Genomic DNA, 21,966 nt, shown 5'->3' with positions numbered 1-21,966 from the left:
TCAGTACGGAAGGATCTCCACATACTTTTGGCCCCATGGTATGGATGTGATGGTCAGGTACCCAAAAACCTTTGCCCATACAGTGTGTTGGCAAGCACAGAAGAAGAACAAGGCAAGAAAGTAAAGATTTACTTTGTAATGTGCATACCGGGACAGTAAAGAACAGGAGCAGTCTTCTTTGAACCCTCGGTATCCATTGCATCTTCATTCTACCACATATCACATTGCCTGGTTTAGACAGAAACTTGAAAATGGATAATGTAGTACAATAGAACGCTTACAGACTAGGCTCCCTACAGAGAAAAACTCAGCGGGAAGGAAACCACCACTGGGATCATTATAATATATATATATTATATATCAGCAAAATACTATTTCACTGTACTAGAAACAGTGAAAAACTGCCATCTGTGAAGTGTCTTCTAATAATCCTAATAATACCGAGATATCACATTTTCTACAAAAACTGGAAACGCTGCGGGAAGCTGAATGATGAATTCTAGATTAGGCAGAGGAAAATCTACACCGGATTCGGATGTTCCAGAGGAAGAAAACTTTTCAGTAAAAGGGACTCCTCTTACAAAACTTTATCTAATGATCAAAAACGGCCCTGTGATGAGACGGAGGCGGGATCACCAGCATAGTGCATGCGCTCTACAGGGGCACAGCATTTTAAATGCTCCACCCAAAACCTCGAAAGAAGCCCACATTTATATCACAAACTCTATCTCTGTTCAATCACCAAGTTCCAAATGTTTCATGGAGTCCTAAAGTCGCAGATAATACCAGTCTGTTATAACATCAGCATTGTAATAGGAATACACACTCGAGATGTTTCTGATAATACAATTAAAGCTTACTTGAAAAAATCCCTTTTATGTAGTGAGCGCTGCCTTCCGTCTGCCTATCACTTCCAACAACTTCCTGGATTCCCAGTGTGCTTTGCGTCTCTTTCCCTGCTGCTTCATGTGGTGCAATCTCCGTTTCGCAAGTCTACATATCCCATCATGCATTGCTTCCAGCAAGCAATGATAATGTTATATCGTTCAAACGTTTAGTTGGAGTTCAGAAGGCAGGCTCTGTGAGATCGGTGAAGTGATAATTCGCAGAGCTGAGTGAAATGGTGTCAGTGCATTAAGGAAGTCCATCGTATGGGCATCTTCAATGTGTAAGATTACAAACTTCTACGTTGATATGGTTATTAGGAGTGGGGCAGGACTAATTACATTTATTACAGAAATACAGATTTATTTTTCATTTTTAACCATGGATACCCTTTAAATCTAAACTGAGTTTTTGGTGAACCTCTATGGACAGATGTTTTTTTCAACCAATGTAACTCCAGCTTCTCTCTCATTATACAGGATTTATATGGCACTAACAGTGTGCGCAGCGCTTTACAACATAAGGAAGACATTACAGTTACAATACAAGTCAAGACAAAATGGTAAGGAGGGCTCTGCCCCTGAGAGCTTACGAGAGAGAGAGAGAGAGAGAGAGAGAGAGCTACACAGCACAGTCAGCTCTCAGACTTAAAGAAATCCTGTTAAATTTTTTATTAACCCTTGCAGTGGGGCTGCCCCTACACTGCAACAAAAACAAAACAAAAAAGTATACTCACCCAATCCTTTGACCTGGCCGGCTCCATCCCTGGAACCTTGCTACCTCTCTTCTGCAGTGGTCAATGAGTCATCATGTTCTATACACAGTTTATAGGACGTGAAGGCACTGAGGGACATACCATAGCTGCAGCGGAAGAGAAGAGAGGCGGTGGTGTCACAGCCAGCCGGCTCAGAGGATCAGGTTGAGTGTAACGTTGTCATTTTTTAGCCTAGACAAAAACGAGCGCTTAACCCCTCCAGGGGCGGGGGGGGGGGGGGGGTTTAGTTGCCCCACATGCGGTCGGGGGGGGGGGGGGTGGGCTGGTTTAGTTGCCCCACATGCAAGGGTTAATAAAAATGTTAACTGTAGCAGAGGCTCAAAGGCACACCACCAGCCTAATTACTGGATAATTAAGAAATTGTAGTGCACCGAGAAGTCATCCCTTTGCGTCTTCTCCTCGAATGATATTCTCTATGAGCACATGTGCACTGCAGCAAAGCCAGTTGGTTCCTAGGTCTGACCCTCCATCTCTGAGTCTGAGTGCTGCTGCACAGGAGGCAGATACCAAGACCAATCCAGGTACTTATACTAATTTCATGTAAATATTCATGTAACAATCCTAATAGAATATCACCTCCATTTATTTGTGAACTCTGGTTTTTATGTCTGCATGCAGTGCGGCTTTAACGCCTATTAGTGAATAATTAACATGAGTTCTTTATAATTCCCCTTTTCGTCTAGCGCTCTCTGATGTCACAACCCCTGGCATTGCTTACGAGATTTTCCAGAAGAAAACAAACCACAACAGAGGGAAGATGGAAAAGAGATTACCCAGAAGAGGATCAGCAAGTGTCTGCCACATGTGCGCCGTCCCAGACGCCAGGCTGCAAGCCGGAAACAAAAGCCATGCCACGCGGTACGAACGTACTACAGACATTAATAAAACTCCCAGGACAGCTCATGGTAGATAAGACACAGCTGTGCTGTAATACAATGTAACAGATTATCATGCTCCATTTATACAGGATGCAAGTACAGTAATCCGACCAATAGCAGCCAATCACAGTCATTTAAATGACCGTCCACCCAAAACGAATACTTTTTGGTAGCTGCTGAAGAGTAAGAGCCCTTTTAGGCATTCTGATCAGATCCGCCTGATCACATCAGAAGCCCAGTGTTAGTAAATAGTTGACAACTTTTTCAATAATCGATTATAATCGATTATGTCGATTAGTTGTTGCAGCCCTAGTTTATGGGCAGCCGGATCTCAAGTGGCGTGCATCCGTTTATATCCGATTACCCCCGACCCCCGGGTTAAACCAAACCCAACTGAATTCCGTTTTGGGGGGGACTCCCCATAGACCAACATGGGACCGGTTATTTCGTTTTTTTTCCTTAATTGTAAGATGGAGGAAAATAACTGATGAGACATGGATGCCACAACGATGACATTGGATGCAAACTGCTTGGATCTGTGCACGGATCCCCTCCTGATCGGGACTAAAGGGGCCGGTGTGAAAGGGGCCTTAATCTACCTGGCAGGTTATTTTATCATTAAGAGATGCTATTGGTAAAAGCATCAAAATCAGACTGGTAACCTGACTTCTCTGTAAGATGCCTCACCTCCCCGCCCCCAGCCTGTGACTGGACAGTGAAGGAGCAGCAACAGCCCCGATGAAGTCATCCCTCTTCTCCTATCAGCAGTTCCGTGTCAGTACGTAAGAAAAGAGGGCTCCTGAATGGCTCCAAATACTGCCCATCCCTCTCCCAATGTTTTGCTGCTGGAAAGATAATGTTTTCTATTATTAATACAACTATAATCACTTTTTTCACTTTTTTAATTAAATGCATAACAGCTTTGATTTGTATTTTTTCTGCCTGTAGTCCAGCCTGTAAAGCTGTAGTCCAGCTTTCATAGGAAAGATGTTGTAAGGCTGGTATTCCTTCCTCGAAATCCTGACAACCCCAATACATCATTTTAGGAGAAGCAAATACTGAAGACACACCAGGAAAGGCCAATCTCACCATCTCTAGTGCTAAGTTTCACTAGGATAATGTTCCCCACATTCCCATGCAGCCAGATACAGCACAATGTGGTATGACCAGTCCTCGAAAAATCTTTCCTTTGTATAGGATGGAAACCAGCAATCTGATAGCCCCTAATAATGAAGAGGTTTCAGCTACGGGGGGAAACTCAATCCCAAAGAAAAACAAACCAGACAGAGTATAAACCTTATTTCCCTCTGCAAGCAATTTTAGAAAAAATAGTCTGCCTTGCTCATACATTGAAAAGTAGGTGTCACATTAAAATAACAGGGAGGCTTTATATTGGAAAGTTTGTGTCACTCAAGGACGATGGTGATCTTGTCACCCACGCGCTGATTCCCAATAAGGATTACCACTGAAAATAATTTTTTTCAATGGATAGAGGTAGCGATTTATGATAAGAAAGCTATATAATATGGAATATGCAATAAGCAGCACAAGGCTTAAGACACCAAGGGGTTCATTTATAAAAATTCCACCATTCGCACGTTACCAGTGCCCCTAGATGAAGCTGACGAGTATAGGAATTTCCTATACTCATCAGCGACATCTAGCACCCCTAGATCAGCACTAGTACCCTAGACTGCACTGACAAGTACAGGAATTTCCTATACTCATCAGTGCCATCTAGCACCCCTAGATCAGCACTAGCACCCCTAGATGACACTGACAAGTATAGAAATTTCCTACACTCATCAGTGCCATCTAGCGCCCCTAGATCAGCACTAGCGCCCCATGGTGGTGCTGACTAGAAGAATTTCCTCCACTCATCAGTGCCATCTAGCACCCCTAGATCAGCTCTAGTACCCCTTGATGACACTGACAAATACAGGAATTTCCTACACTCATCAGTGCCATCTAGCACCCCTAGATCAGAACTAGCACCCCTAGATGGCACTGACAAGTACAGGAATTTCCTATACTCATCAGTGACATCTAGCGCCCCTAGATCAGCACTAGTACCATGGAATATGCAATAAGCAGTATTCCTATGCTGACAAGTATAAGAATGTCCTACACCCATCAGTGCCATCTGGTGCCCCTAGATCAGCACTAGCACCCCTAGATGACACCGTCAAGTACAGGAATTTCCTACACTCATCAGTGCCATCTAGCACCCCTAGATCAGCACTAGCACCCCATGGTAGTGTCGACGAAAAGAATTACCTATACCCATCAGTGCCATATAGGGGCACTAGTGTCTGGCGAATGGCCGGGCAGAACGTTTATAAATGAACCCCTAAGAGCAACAATCATTACCCATAAGATAATGCCAATCAAAATGTATTTTTACTGAATTCAGGGTGCTACAAAATGGATTCTCATTGACACCCTTCTTTGGCCGTGGAGCTAAGTATTGTAATAAGTTCAGCCCTTTGGACATGTGTAACCCTGTGCACTTTCCAGGGCCAAAAAAAGTTTTTGCCTTGTTGTCACTGCAAAGTCATTAGTGACAAAGCACCAATTCTGTCACCTTCTTCAGAACCTCTAGTGCTATGACAGAAAGCTGCATGGAGTTGGGAGCACTAGACAACGATAGTAGCTACTCAATAGGGGTGCATCTACACGGATTTCAGTACCTTGCTTTAAGGCTGGCCAAACATACAGTATACTGTATTGATCTGTCATGTGATTGCAAATATGGAGAGACCACTTCAATGACTGCATGTACCTGAAAACAAGTGCCTCTGAGCCATCAAGCCCTGGGCCCCATATGGACAATACAATAGGTTTAGAAAACTTGGGTTTTACATTATTTGTAACTTTTTAAAGTCAACAGGAGACAGATAGATAGATAGATAGATAGATAGATAGATAGATAGATAGATAGATAGATAGATAGGATAGATTTTAGCTCTTCATACAATGTCCACATGTATAAAAGTAAAAATATATCATAATTAATCCTTATAGTAATTTTGGTCTACGCTCTTGGAAGGCGAGGCAAGTCCCTACACATCGATCATTACCTAAGGGTGACCTTTAGCCCAGTAAATGTGATTGGTAGAGTGTATAAGGAAATAAATAAAGCCTAGCTAGATAGAACGGTAGGTAAACCATCAGTAAGAATGATTATGGTCATGTTACATAGCTATAAGGGTTTTCTAGCTAAAGGGCCTACAGAGATTACATTGCTCTTCACACAGGAGCCCCAGTGACTCTTGACTCGGATTGACATCAGCAGTGAATATAAGCCAACATGTCTGATCTGTAACCTCAGTGCTCCGCAACGATCAAAGGATTTGGTCACTTTCATGGCTTCTTTAATCCGGTGCGTGTCTGGTACACAGACTCCCTAATGTCATTAGAATGTCTGCTGAAAACGACACTACATTACAGTCCTTTTGTGGCAGGACGGAGGCGCGACAATATCTCAAGCTGTGATGGCATTGCTGTTCCCACGCTACCCCCCCAAGAAATTGTATATTAATGAATCAGGTCAAGGTTTATAATAGCTTTAAAAAAAACTTACTAGATGCCATTGGAGAGCTCAAAATTTGTTATTGTTTACCATATTGCGCTGTGCAAACTATTGGTGCTATATAAATCCTGTATAATAATAATAATAATAATATTGGGCTTCATTCATATATTACTATACGCAAAATAAACAGGCGGCTGAAATTTGATTGGTTGCTGTTAACAAAAACAGCCAAATCTTAAAGGGATTTTGGACTTTATATTTATCTAGTACCTTCTTATTAAAAAAGAGCTTGGGACGGGCAGGTTCCATCCCCGATCAGGACACAGGCAGTATAATGATCTGGATTTCAGTTAGCCGTGATACAAAAATACTTATCCAACTCGGTGACCTCTGCAGTGCCACCAGTCAGTTGTTGGGGAAATCCCCAAGGCCAATAACCCGTTTGGGGAGGGTACAGAGTGGAGCGTAGGAAGAAGTAAATCACTGGCTTAGTAAACCTGAAGGACGTGTGGGGAAGGGATGGACATATTACTAAGGAATTCAGGAGCCAGACTGTCTAATCCAGCCAGCTCCTTTGACAACAATTAAAGATAATCTAAAAAGTTAGGCGCCAGCTGGAACATTGGGTACCTGGGATTTGTCCAGCCCTGGGGTAGGGGAGTACCCCTAAGTGTAATATAGATCATTATACTCAAAGGGCAACTCTCCAGGGTTCAAAGTATGCCTGCCCCATGGCCCAAGTTCTTCTATAACAGTTATAAAACAATGGTTTTGTTTCCTTTAAGTGTTTATGCTCTCGTTTATCATAATGCCTCCTTTTATTTAGACCTCCTCTGCCATTGGTGGGTCCAGCATGTGCTCCTGGGAGGGCAGCATTAAAAAAAACCTGTTGCTTTGACCTGCATAGACAAAGCACAGGTTTGCTTCAAGGAACTGAAACCTAAATTATCATAAGAACTTATGATCTGCACATAGGGTATTATGGGGTACGATCATAATTTTGTCTTGGGCTGTGTTAACGCAAGTGCTGGGTGCAGAAGGACAGACTCTGTTCTTACAGGGCTATCAACATTCTCCTGATGAATGCCAATGAGTTGAGCAGGTGTAGCGTGCTCCAAACATTGCATGTTTCTGTTCAGTATGGAGCAATGCCCTATGAAGAAACTGGAGGGGTCTGGCAAGGGTTAAAAGCCAAACCAAATGTAAAGTAAACACAGCCCTTCATTGGGTATCATAGGTTCTTGCTTGATTGCATGCCTAGGCATGAAAATGAGCCATGAGGAATTGGTGCAGGGGTGCAGAATTTGCTCAGTGCCCTTAGCATTGGAACGGCAGTAATCACTTTATAGGAAAACAAGTATGATAGCCACATGTTAATAGAACTCATGTATCCCAAAATAACTGCTCCCATTTCCCTTCATTCCACCATACTGCTACCCTTTCCTCCTCTCGCTTCACAGTGAATGAGAGCGGGAACAAAGAATCCAATTTTAATGAGTTTTCTATTATAATTAGCCATTGCATTAATCTGAAATAATCACAGCCTTATTTATAGAAATCCATTATGAAAAAGGATACAAAAAAGAAAATCAAAATCGGAATAATCTACATTATAAACACTCATTAACCACAGACAGCGGAGAATGCAAAGTGAGTGGGCAGCCTGTTTTTATAATATTCTAAATGAAGCTACTTTAATGAGATTCAGTGGCGAAATGTCATGGTTGCACATTCATATATTCTGTATATAGGGCCATTATGCTGGAATGATGCTTCACGTCTTCAAACAGAGATAATGCTTCAGTGATGTAAATGGTTCCTAGAACCTGGAAAGAGCAAACAGCGTGGACAGGCTAACAAGAGTGAGAACACTCAATTCATGATCAGATACTAGTGTACATTACTGCTAGCTGCATTCATTTATTAAAGTTCATTAGTTAGCCATTTCTCCGTGTTTGCAGTCAAAGACCTATAGTGACTTCCATGGCAATAATGTAGTGAATAGAGTCTTAGGATGCCCTAAAATTCAAATACCAACTTCAAATAGAAAGCTGACCTGCCCCTCTCCTTTCTCTAACACCCTACTCTTGGTCAGCAAGGCCAGCCATCAGATTTAGCAGTCAATAGCCGGGTGCAGGAGATGGCAGCAAAGGCGCAGACATCCGTGTTGCATTCTATACTTTTACATAAATGTGTCACAGGTTTCTAGAATTTTATCAAAGGTTTTACTGTCAGTAATTGGATATGCAGAGCCCAATAGCAGGGGCACACACCTTGGGATAGCGTACTCAGGAGAAGAATCAGGCACAGATTCCAAAAACGTGGCACAAAAGGGTACATCCAATAATCAAAGTAAACAAAGCATAAGGTCAGGCCAGGCATCAAAGGATCAAACTGGATAAACAAAGCAAAGGTCAGGTAACGGAATCACAGGACTAGTAACTGGAACACACTGTGGATAGCTCTGAAACCACTGAACACTCTCGCTCTGGAACCTTGCAGCTTTATAGTGAGCAAACAGGAAGTGATGTCAGAAGGTGTGGCAGAAGGGATGCAATTCCTGTCTATAACAGGAAGCACTCTAGTGTTGCCATTTTGATGTAAGGATGCCATTAAACATGTGCAAGAGGCCTCACTATTTTCATGCGGGGAAGTTATAGGATACAAGTCACTGACAAAAGTGTCAAGTACTGGCATGCTGCGAGTGCGAGGACCCCCGCGATTGATACAGGTAAGTGGAGAATTGTGACATGTACTCAGGCACCTGTAGATGCCTAATATACATTTCAACTGCCAAATTAGCACCTTAGAAGTCACTACAGGTACACTATTTTAAAGAGAAAGTAGAAAATCTCCATCCTACTCATCATGCAGGTCCCAACTGGAATGCGTGCATCCGAACATTGGCTACACACATTTTTTCACACAAATGTACCAAAAGGGTCGGGGATTGGCACAGGGACTATTACACTATGAACATGTCTTTGAGCCAAGGTTTTACCAAATCATGGGAAGAGCTACCAGGTCTCAGATTTTTACCTTACTACTGGCCATACACAGGCAGTTTTCTAACATTATCATCCAGATATAGACAACCAAATGGATCAAGGCGATCTACAGATGGCGAGTGAACCACTGAGCGCCATTTGTATTTAGCTCTATCCATCCATTTAGTCAAACAGAAGCAAACTGAACGTCAGGAATTTTTTGGTTTCATGACCAAAAGTCTCTGATATTTGTCTAAGTTGCCAATAAGAACTAATCAAATTCCCTCGGAGTGGTATGAAAGAATATGAGAGAGACCTGATTGTTTGCTACTCATAAGAATAGTTCTTTGCTCAGATGTGAAGCCTGCAGCATTCAGAGCAAGCAATATATCTACACATTCCTCACCTCTTCTCTGAATGCCTCTTCTGGCCTGACCCGTTCCCTATACAACCTGCAATGTACAGGCATAAAACAGCTTCAGTTCCTCTAACACGAACGTCAGTCAAAAGGCCCCCCAACACACACTGAAAAAAGTGTAGAAAGTTAAACACCCTGCTTCCGTATTCTAATGTCTTTCACCCAGGAATCTGCTCTAAGGTCTGCAATTGAAATGTGTCCCCTATCTATCCCCCTTGGGTTAAGGGGGAAAAAAATTGTTGAGTAGAGTCCACAGAAGCATATAGGATAAAGCCGGGGTAAATGCACCTTTGCCAACTGTCAGGGGATGATGGAATTAATCATAAACAACACGACGAGGAAGCGATTCATCAAGGGGATTATGTACAAATCTCGTACGCCAGTTACCTGCCTAGAGTTACATAACGGGATTATAGCTCTGAATCTTACAGGTATATAATGTGTCAACTCAAAGGGCCCCTGGCCAAGTGCTAACATTGCATACTGAAGATGTATTCTTCCATAACAGCTGGCTAGTTTTAGAAATCCTAGCACAGGGCCAGCGTCACGAAGCCTCATGTATGAAAGTACCGCAAGAGGGGCTGACTAAGTTTACCCAGAGCAACCAACTGGATCTTCATTTTGCAGCCTATGCTAGAACACTAGAAGCTGAAATCAAAGGAAAAAATGGCAAGCAACTCGAAAAATGTATATTAAAGAGTATGTGAATTTATAAATTAATTTCTAATATAGCTAAGCCCTCAAGATGGCCACCTTCTCTGTGTCTGCCATATAGTCTAATGCAGTTTTCAGGTGTTTTACATAATTTTGGAACCTTTCAGAGCCAAAATAATCTTCTTTGGACTGAGATTAGGATCGCACAGAGCTAGACATATATACTGAGTAAATTTAGCCCTTTGGTTTATTTGTAGAGGTTTTTCAAGTTAAATATTACAGCAAAAAACTACAAACTATTCAACGTATCCAAGGCTGTCGAGGGAATAAGTTTTGGCTGATCATCAAGGATAGTCTAGCGCAGATGTAAGTATCTAAATATACACATACAAAATATCACCCACTTGCTTCTGTAGACCTGACTGACAGATTATGAGAAAGACATAGACAAAACACTGAAGTTCAGCGGATCCACAGCCAAAACACCAACCCGGCACAATAAAAAAAAAGACTTTAAAGGGAATCTGTCAGGACAGAAACATGGGCGCTGCCATTTCTAACAAGTTTTTAGACGAAGCATGCAATGGGCACGGAGCTGACATTCCATTTCTTGCTGGACTGTGTAGGTAGATACCAGCTTGAAGCAAGAAAAATCATATGTCCCAACAGTGTATCTACTGTCCCGTGCCTCTAACTGCCAAAACCATACGGAAAAATGTTTTCATATCTTTTCTTCACTACTGAGTAGGGCAGAACCAGGAAACAAATCCAGTCTGTTTTATGTAAGCTGTGTTGCCAATCGCACAATGTATAAACATTGGACATTTCTTTTACTTCCTGTCCAAGCGGTGGGTATCATCAAGAAAGCAAGTGAGAGCAAATTCCCCCAACAGGGACACAGACAGTAGTAAATATCCTGTGTAATAGTACAAAGGAGGAGAACTGGATCTTTGGGTAGATGATTTGGTAAGGATGTGTCTTATTAATCATTCGTGGGTTTAGATGACAGCTTCCCATCCATACAAGGGCCTTACAAGAGGTTCTTGTAGAACCGTCGAAGATAAGCAATGATTCTAGCTCCAGCAGTTTGGCAGTCCAACTACTGGCTTATATGAGGAAGATGTCTGTGAAAGTTCTCATTCATCCAGGTCATGGTATATCTGTAAAAAATAAGTCAAGGCAACTGGACTTGCTGTATATTTCCTGAGGAAGAGATATTTCCACTCACCAACTCACAGCAGTTCACATTTTGGATCTACCACTTCTCAGCCCTGATGAAGGGGGACTGCTGTGGCCCCTGAAAAAAGCTGACTTTCCTTTGTTGATTGCTATATCTACTAAAGACCAGTAGTTCAAAACCTTTCTCCACTCGTAAACAAAGAAAAGTTTTGGGTTGGACTTTGAAAGTCTAGAGTGCTTAAGGAAAAGGTTATTCTATCCAAAAAAATAATACTTCTATTTTAAGTATCTGCCTGAGAGGTAAGCCACCCAATGGCTTCTAAGTTCTGTTAAAGCCAATGTCCAGCTAAAGTTTTCCTTTCTTACTTTTGAAAGTGGCTTAGAACTCCTGTCACTTTTATATAGTAGAGTGTGGAAGAAACTTAGTCAGGTTTTTGGCCGTGAGTGTGGATTGGCAGCCAGAGATCGCAGTCATTACAGCAAACTGGGCCGGACCAGTGAGACCCTCCACTGACTCCTCCATCTGGGTGGCCATATTGCCTCAAGGCTCTTGCCGCCTGCATGCCGGCAAGGAAAGGGAGTTGCGAGCACGGCTGGAGGAGTTCCGCTTTTGCCACCGAGACATACCCTCTGAACCGGGATGAAAGGAGACGCCCACCTAGTCCACTCAGTATCGTCCTGCAGGGCTATAAATCACAGGATAGTAAACAGGGTGACGGAGCTCAATTTGCACATGTGCGCTCCAGGCGCCATCTTGGACACGCCCGCTAAGTCAGGTTTTTACTGGTGAAAGTGTTCTGTCCTAGTGACACCCTTACCTCTTATAGCTTGTCTTGGTGCCACGGGGGATAAAACTATGGGAAAATCTCTCCAATATGGTCATATAGACAACAATAAAAACTCAATAGATAGCTCTGACTCTTCTCCACTGTGCCGAAAAAAGGTTTTTACTTCAGTTGGGGTTTTAAATTGGGCAGGAACACCATCAAGGACTACTAAGGGGAGATCTCAAAATGAAGTCCCCAAAATGTAATGAGTAAGCTAGCTCGTGACAGATTTAGCTGAACCTATCGGCTTCTTTTGACCTTCTTTGATGTGTTTACCTATGCGTATCTGTGCATTCCTACAATACACTTACAGTCAGGCAAGAGAATGAAGTAGTTTTATTATACTGAAATTTTGCTGGATATATCAGGACCAGGCAAGATCTAAAAGCCACGATCCTTCAGGCGTTGGGCATGTAAAACCAGCTGCCTTGTGGTAGCAAAGTTTTAGTTGTTTCTACTTATCAATTGACCTTTTCAGCAGTTTATAGTGCCATGGTAACTTGACTAGCTTGAGATCACCTTGAGATTCACTTGAAGAAGCGAGATTCACTACAAAGAAGCAAGACAGCCATCAAGAATTTATATTTAGAAACAACAAAATGGCATATTCTCGCTGTAATAAGGGCACAAAGGACACATTCTGCTTCTATTCTGAGAATTCTGAAAGAACTATAAAAGATGACAAGGCTCATCGAACATGCCTTTTTTTTCCTGGATATAATAAGACGCTCTCCATTATGACGCAGGCTCTAAGACGATGTACCTGGTACAAGCGGTTAATCAAATGCCGGACCCAGTCACGAGAACTCAAGTGACACATGTCTCAGCTCATTCTTAATCATCTCATTACATTCAAGTATCTGGTGTCTATTTTTAGAAGCCATTTAATAGGGGCCTTCAAAACACTGTAGAAGAAAGATAGGATTTGCTTCCCTTGTGGAATAAGCATGTTAATATGATTACAACAGACAAAATATACATCAAGTGGTGCATTTCAAAGATGATAAAACAGGAAGTGGCAGATAATTTTAAAAAAAAGCGATTGCCAATTCCCATTAGGTAGGTATCCAATGTGCCAGTCTCAGTTATCTCTCAATAACATGACCCCGGGGAGAGAACCTGTCAGAAAGGCTCTACTTTCGTTAATGTTGAGACATCAATCCAATCTTGGAAGATAATACCGCACTATAATTAACAACGTTTCCAGCAGGGGAAAAAAATTAATCGAAACCCCCTAATGGGACAGAGAATGCAAAAAAATGACAAGGGCTTTAACAATTCCCTTATAAATGGGTGGACAAAGTAATACGGCATTCCGTGGCCAGTATGTTTAATCCAGCAGGATTTTTTTTTAGGAGTCAGCTCCACTGACAACAACTAGGGAAAACCTCAAACGTTAGCCACCAGCTGTAATTTTTTATGGGCCTTGGCTACCTGGCCCCTAGGATTTGTCCAGCCCTGACCTATTTTATCTAAAGAAATAAAGGTTCTGGCTATAGATATACTTCATGAGTCTTAGAAAGAAGTGATAAAAATTACTTATAGCAGCAATCAAGTGAAAGCTTATGGGAGAATAATCGATTAAGATGGTTTCTGGTTGCTTATGAGTTATGGCATCCTTCAAACCTCACGGGATATATTCTGTGTGCCATAACTGCAAAACAAATCTCATGTTCCTATATAATAGCTGAAGATGTTTATTGAATGCGTGCCCTTTAAATCTAAAACAGCTCGGTTGTTATGTCTGGGGCCTCATCCTGTATGGCTGTGAACTTATGCACTATATTAAAGTATTATCCCCAGTTTTCTTATAGACAGTAATGGATGGATCAGAATAAATAACAAGTTTAAGTCTTCCCAGATGCAGGATTACTTGTGAGGTGTGCGTGGCAGCCAGAAAATCTGGAATACTTCAGCAAGGACTGAAAGGTTTAAACCTCGGAGCTTTCTTATGGGAGATCCACTGGACCTCATGCACAAGGGTATCATTTTATATAATGGACTTTCACAGCAAGCAATATATTCTAAGTGTAGCTATCATGGCAGAAACACGACTGATCAACGTTTCCAAAATGTATGTCTAGATCTAGAGTTTTGAGTCTGTTTGTCAACTGGAAAATCTTTCAGGTATCTATGTATCTATCCTTGGATTCAACTCCAGTCATACATACTTTTTTGGTTTTATATAGCATAGAGAAAGCTTAGGGCTTGTCAGGTTTTTGTTGCCCACCAGTAACAGAACATGCTTACTATGGAATCATCAAAGGATCGCTAGACCCAAAGTCGTCAATCCTTGCTAGCTCTGTGTATATCCATAGGTGATATGGAACGTCATAACTAAAGTTGGCCATACACTGTTCGATCTAACAGATGCCCCAATGAATGATTCTTCTCTGCTGGCCATTGTTATTTTAACAGCCAGAGCCTGCTGATTGGCTGTAGTCCGTGTTCGGCCAACAATTTTCCCCCTTCGACAAAAGTCGAATGAATAGTCAACTTCTGTTGATCAAGGTGGTGCCAACAGAGCCACAAACAACTCTCAGAGTCGAGATTCGGGCAGTGTATGCCCAGCTTTAGACCCAAGAAACAGATCACACTGGATTGATAGATATAAAAGTAAATTTCTGCCAATCCGGTGGACTCTTGTGTTTTAGTTCAGGAGTTTTGTATTTGTGTGTCCCTGTTGCGGAGAAAAGTACCACCGCACACCAGATCGGAATCCCAAAGTACATAAAGTGAGTGTCGGTTTGACCAGCTGATGGTGCCGCGTGAACCCAAATAAAGTAAAGGAGATATAACTACAAAAGAAGTCAATTACGGAACTGAAACATTGTTGTGTCTTCTTAGGAAATGTCAATGAATAAGTCACACTATGGATCACTTGCTTGACGTATTTTTTCTCTCTCTCTCTCTCTCTAAAACAAGGTAATTACACACCCACTGGCACATTGTTTAACAGCTTTTGTTCTGCCAGGTGTGCTATGTCTAAAGTGCCACAAGGTGTATATATGACTACAAGGGCCCCTCAAAACAGCTACAGGCAGTTTCTCTGGGACAGGGACCACCCGAGTGTAAATTACTACCTAAGAAGCCCCATCTCAGGCATCTCTTAATAACGTGACTCCGGGGAGGGGTCACGGTAGAAGGCATTGTACTATTACTACATATTGGTGCTATACTAGACATTTACTCTTTTCCCAATTTGTCTCAAACTAAGGTCTTTATTGCCTGGACATACAATCTGCTGCTATTCATATAACAGATCTAACAGTCAAACTGTAACCATTCTCATGAATGTTAAAGCAGAAGTAAAGGCAATAATAAAAAAAAAAGAGAAAATGTATAGGATCGAGAAAAATTATAGAACACTGACTTTGACACTGTCCGGCCCCTCCCACTAACCTCCCACAGCTCACAGCCCAGAAGCATGGACAGCCAGTGGCATGTACAGTGGGCGAGAGTGCCTATGTACCAGACATAGAGCGGAATTAGGCCAGAACCATGTAGAGAGCCCAGTGGGAGGAGAGCACCATCCCCTAGCCAGTCACCCCTTTCATGGACTTACTAGGAGTCCTCACATCTCCCGACCATTCACACTACTGTTACATGGATGGCAAAAGTGGCAGACAGGGGCGGGGAGAATGCGGGGAAGAGGCAGAGCGGGGCCAAGTGGCTGCACCATGGGCCTCTGGGTTGTACTTGCCCCCTGGGCTAAAAGTTGCCAGTCAGCTCCCGAGCCTACCCCTAGCCACTTCGGTACAGGATAAAGTGCATGCGAATGCAGTTGAAAGTGGACGTTTACTCGAATACTGGGGTGGAATATTAATATGGAATTCAGGAGCCAGTTTATTCAATCCAGGAGCTACTGGGATTTGTCCTGCTCTGGCTTATGTAGGCTACACACGTATATATTTTCTCCGCTCAACATGCGGGCTGAACGAACAAAATATAACAGATTCCTAAATCCACGCTGAACAGCATGGATGGACAATGCCTGCGCCGCTTTTATTGTATTCTGACAGTGGCCGCCGACTGAATAAACAAACAGAGCTTGCAGCTAATTGGCTACAAGCTCCGTTCAGCCAAATATTTTCCAACATGTTTCTTTGGCAAAAGTATATCTAATGATTGACTTCTGCTAAGGAAATAGGGTCACCAAATTTTGGCTGAAATCTGCTCCGTGTGAACCCAGCTTTAGAACTACATAAATGCACAGCACCATTCCTGACGGCTATCGGTGCTTTGGTTGTACAGTAATCAGCATTGGAAACTGCCGGCTATTACCAGCAACCTCATGCCTCACCACATGCTATGTCTTGAACACCTCAATGATGGACCATTAGTGAACCGGATAAAGCAGGAAGGGTTGGAGCTGGCAATGACATAGGCAGTCCTAGTTGCAGGTTAGATTTCCCCAGTTTTGCAGATTTCAGGTCACTCTACGACATGCAGGGGATGCCAGTTCGGCATCTGATTTCAATCCACAGGCACCCATATCCCACAAGCAGATTTGCTTTAAAATCAGAAAACTATTTCTGATTGGTGATTACTACAGACAACTGTTCTTTTCGGCACTACTGAAATGTGCGATTCTAGCCGTGCCCCTTCATTGGCAGCGTATCAGAGCTCCCGCCCACAGTAAATGATCACTGTCATGCACCAAAACCAATGGATCTAGCTGAACTCTGCACACTCCACTACAGCCCCAATTATATATTTTTTGGTATATGACATAAGAATACATTGATATGGTTTTATGTGTCCTAAATAAAAATAAGTCCAAATCCCACAGAAGATCAACAGGTGATAAAATGTGAACTGAAACCAACATGCAGAAGAAAAGGATTCTATGCTATAAAGCTGGACCAAAATATCTAGGGGCAAATCCCGAAAAGCAGGAATGGTCCAGGACCAATACAATGTATAAGATCGCAGGACTATTGTAATGTAAATCAAGTTATTCAATCTCATTTTGGCTGAATGGAAAAGCCAACTGCATAGTAACCACAAAAAGTTTTTGTTGTTTCCAAAACAGGTAGTTTGCACGTCACATATAACAATCTCAACATTAACATTTGTAGCCATTCAATTAAAAATGTTTCATCAATGCAAACCTATTAAATCTTAGTCCACTCTTATAGAAAAATGCGTCCTTGGGCTGGCCATAGATATTACAACTGGGCTGTACAATCTAACTGGAGGATGAATGGAACAAACATGAAAATATCCTTTAATCAAATAATTAAGTTACTGAAGAAGGGGGTTGCAAGGAGTGTGGTCAGCTCTGCTAGATCTAACCCAATTTTATCACACTCATCCAATTCCCGTTTCATACGCCATCAAGAATATGTTGGACCCTATGCGAGCTCACACATTTTTGTACCACTTTATATAACCAGATTGTACAGAATGTAAGAGGGCAGCTTTACCTTTGGATCTTATGCTGGCCACATAATCAATAAAACTATTTTTTTTTAATTTTCTAACAGAATCTATCGTTTTTAAACTTATTTGCAAGACTGAGTCGCAGATAAAAGTGATCAGAGGGGTTGTAAACTTCTGATCGTTTCCTAGACAATCTTAACTCTGTCATTTTCTCTTTTGAATTTTGTTAACTTCTTCCAGCACATTTTTTATTCTTGAAAGCAATCGACTTAAGACAACTTCAGTTCACTTTTATAAGTGACCCAATTGCACAGTCGATATTTATTCATGGTCCATGATAAATTGATGTGTTTATGGCCAGCATTAGAACCCAGCACCTCTGCAAATATATTAGATGAAAACATTGCAATGTGTGAGATTATATCAAAACACAGCACAATTGCACAGATGTATACCATGGTGGTGCCTTACCCGCTCTCCGGTGACCACATGCAGCCCCTCTCGGACTTTGGCAAAGGAGCCCTCTCCCAGCTTTCTCCCGATCAGGTAGTTGCCCACTCTCTTGGTGTGGTGGAAGTTGCGCAGAGTCTCTCGGGACACGCTGCTCACACAGGATGGCAGGAAGGACTCTTGCAGCTGAATTGGTGCCTTTTCCCCAAGCAAGAACCTGGGGGGAGACTCGCTGAGCCCGTCCCCGGCCGCGGCTGGCATCCTGGAGGAGACAGAGGAGCCACAATTTAGAGAAGTTCCACTGCAGTGATCAAAAGACCCGAAGGGTCCACAGCAAAGATGCTTCTAGTGGGTGCACAGCCCTGGCACAGACAAACAATTAACAGTCCTGGCAGAATGGGGCATTCAAAACAATGAGGCTTTCAGTGGGTGTACAGTCCTGGCACAGACAAACAATAAACAGCCCTGGCAGAATGGGGCATTCAAAACAATGATGCTTTCAGTGGGTGCACAGTCCTGACACAGACAGACAATAAACAGCCCTGGCAGAATGGGGCTTCTAGTGGATAGAAAGCCCTGGCAGAGCTAGATAATGCACACAAATGAGTCCTAATAGGAATAGAAAATGAACAGTCCTGGCACAGGTAGGCAATGGACAATCCTGGCAGAGATGGGTATTCCCCTCAATGAGGCTCCAAGTTGATGCACAACCCTTGCAGAGATTAGCAAACTACAGTCCTGGCAGACCTAGGCAATGCACAGCAATGTGTCTTGGTAAGAATAGGCAATGCAGAGCAATGTGTCTTGGTAAGAATAGCAATGCACAGCCCTGGCAGATATAGCCAATGCACCTCCCTGGCACAGCTAGGCAATGCACAGCCTTGCCACAGCTAGGCAACATACAGCCCTGGCACAGCTAGGCAACACACAGCACAGACTGATTTGGTGTATTCAAAGTAATGTGATATCTGATAGATACACAGCCCAGGCAGATATAAGCAATGTACAGTCTTGGCATATCTAAGCAATGCACAGCAATGAGTCCTGGTAGAGATAGGCAATGCAAAGCATGGGCACAGTTCAGCAATGCATAGCCAGGGCTGATCTGGTGTATTCTCAGGAATGAAGTCCTAGTTGATGGCCCTGGCAGAGATAGTCAATGCACAGTCCTGGAAGTGATAGTCAATGCACAGCCCTGGCAGAGATAGTCAATGCACAGCCCTGGAAGAGATAGTCAATGCACAGTCCTGGCAGTGATAGTCAATGCACAGCCCTGGCACAGTTAGGCAATGCACAGCCCTGGCAGAGATAGGCAATGCACAATCCTGGCACAATGAGGCAATGCACAGCCCTGGCAGTGATAGGCAATGCAAAGCCCTGGCACAGTTAAGAAATGCACAGCCCTGGCAGATGTAGCCAATGCACATCCCTGGCAGACCAAGGTATTTCACAGCCCTGGTAGAGATAGGCAACGCACAGCCCTGGCACACTGAAGCAATGCACAGCCCTGGTAGAGATAGGCAATGCACAGCCCTGGCACACTTAAGCAATGCACAGCTCTTGCAGAGATAGGCAATGCACAACCCTGGCTGACCTAGGCAAAGCACAGCCCTGACAGATGCAGGCAATGCACAGCCCTGGTATAGATAGGCAATGCACAGCCCTGGCAGAGATAGGCAATGCACAGCCCTGGCAGAGATAGGCAATGCACAGCCCTGACAGATGCAGGCAATGCACAGCAAAGAGTCCAGGCAGATATGGGCAATGCACACACAGTCCTTCTAGTGGGTGCACAGTCCTGGCAGATCTGGACAATCGATAGCAGCGAACGATCTACAGTATCCAGTGATCGATGAGCAGCATCGTGCGATAAACTCACTTTGCAGAGGGTTCCCTGTAGACCCCGGTGACACCGTGCGATGTTCCCCTCTGTAGTGAATGGAGTGTAGATGAGAGCGGCTGTGATGAATACACAGTCCGGGCGGTGGAAGGAGAGGCGGCACAGAGGTGCACTGACTGAGGCACTGACTGAGCTCAGCCCTCTGTCTATAGAGCCTCATTCACTCCCAATGTGCAGTAATTTAATCCCATCACAGGCGGCGGGGGAACAGATGTGATCTAAGCTCAGCACTGTGTACAAACCTCCTTCCATTCCTCCCCCCTCCCCTCCTGTACAGCCTCAGCTTACCTCACACACTCCTCTATTCGGAGGGGGGGGGGACTACAAATAAAAGACACTGGTCACCTCGGGCCTGGCCACAAGGCTCCCTCACTGCTCGCCCTGAGGTGGACAAAACTGACTAGAAATATAAACATTCCAGGAAATGCTAAAAATTAAAATTGGAGCTTCTTTTTGCAACTAGTTATTGCACTTTGTAACAACACAGATGAGTTCTGTCTGTCATACTTTTTTATTTGCACTAAGTTACATTTTCCGGGGCACCTTTGGGGGGTCTTCCCCAGGGGTGTCCCCCATAATGAGTGCTAGCCTCAGGCGGCATCTCATTGGGGAGGCAGTAGCATGGCCAACTAACAGATGCCATCTCTTTGGGTCACGTGGGGGGCAGCAGGCAGCAAGATGTGTAAGGTCCGGGCCAGCCCTTAGCAACCTGGGACGCTCTGGCCGTTAAGAAAGCCAGGTGGCCATGCCGCTCCTCCTGTAGCCCCCCAGCTCCTGGCAAACAGCAATGTCAGTGAGCTGGACGGGACTCCAGTCAGAGGATCCACCATCATAGTCCAACCTTTTAGCGTGCAACACCAGAACAGCTCCCCCACGCCCGACCCCAACAACACCCCCACCTGGCCTCAGGAGGCAAAAAGGCTAGGGACACCACTGCTAACATCTAACATGAAAAGTGATCACTTCGCAGATCCCCCCCATCCCCAGGGTGTCCTTATGGTATTCACTGCCTGAGGCAATGTCAGGGGGGGAAAGTTGGGATGATCAGGGTGCTGACAGAGAAGGAACAGTTGTGGGGGGAGGGGGGGGGGGTTTGTAATGTGGGGGAGGAGGAGGACCGTTCTGTTGTCAGCGGCTTTGTGCGGCGTCCCGTCCAGCACACTGATGTCACTGGTTGCCAGGAGCTTGGGGGATGCAGGAAAGAGTATCCTGCTCTGCTCTTGGCAACCGGTGACGTGAGTGAGCTGGGTGGGACGCTGGCCAGAACATCACACGGTGCTAAGCTCTCAGCAACCTGGGACACAGCAGCCACCCCCCAATGAGATGCCACCTGAGGTGCATGGGATCATTATACCGATGGCCCTGCCCACCCACCTCTTACCCCCCACTTACCTCTATCATGGGCTTCTTCTCCCCACAGGCTTGTTTGAGTGTACGAGTACTCGCCAAAATACTCGGTATCGGTGTATACCTAGTTGGTAGCCATTACGGCCCTTGTATGGGCTCCTTTAGAATAATGCTATAAGGTAAAATAAAAAAACGCTGGCATGTGGTTGTCATTTAGGTTTGTAAATAAAATAAGAATTGACCTCTAATTCCATCCGCTTGCTCATTTTTTTACAGGGCCGCGGCTGCGGAGCAATGGTGTGATTTACCGGCTAATTGTACGCAGGCTTTATTTTTATAGGCCCCTGTCTACAAATATATACCACCGGTTGTGTGATAGCTTTATAGCCGTGACGTGGGAGTGCGTATGGGCCTAAGTACAAGGTTGTGGCGAGTTAAGTACTGCCTGCATTAAACATATATGAGAAGAGGAAACACGGCTATTTTTATATTTATGTTTCATACGGCTCAGCGTTCTTTTTAACGACAGGGAGTTCTGGTTAATGGCTATGACACGGCCATGTTGGGAAAATAATAAATGTACATGGTGCAGCTACAATAAGTGGAGATGATCATTTTGACGGGACACTCTGACTTGGGTCTGAATAACAACAAGTCATCAATAATGTTTTTCTTTCATGTAGAATAAACAGATGTGAGCTGGCCTATACTATTGACAATAATAACGAGCTGAATCACAAAAGGAA

General features: G+C 43.7%; 1 protein-coding gene across 1 annotated transcript in view; it reads right to left on the bottom strand.

Moving 5' to 3' along the window:
- HUNK (hormonally up-regulated Neu-associated kinase) overlaps nucleotides 1-21,966 on the bottom strand; it is an 85,079-nt gene that overhangs the window by 37,539 nt on the left and 25,574 nt on the right. Inside the window, exon 2 of the mRNA XM_018573025.1 lies at nucleotides 17,995-18,235. Coding sequence (XP_018428527.1) covers nucleotides 17,995-18,235 — 241 coding nt within the window. The remainder of the gene's footprint in view (nucleotides 1-17,994; nucleotides 18,236-21,966) is intronic.

This window comes from Nanorana parkeri, unplaced genomic scaffold (genome assembly GCF_000935625.1).
Source record: "Nanorana parkeri isolate BGI_ZX_2015 unplaced genomic scaffold, ASM93562v1 scaffold2210, whole genome shotgun sequence".
NCBI classification, from domain to species: Eukaryota; Metazoa; Chordata; class Amphibia; order Anura; family Dicroglossidae; genus Nanorana; species Nanorana parkeri.
This window is presented reverse-complemented; position numbering and strand designations above follow the sequence as displayed.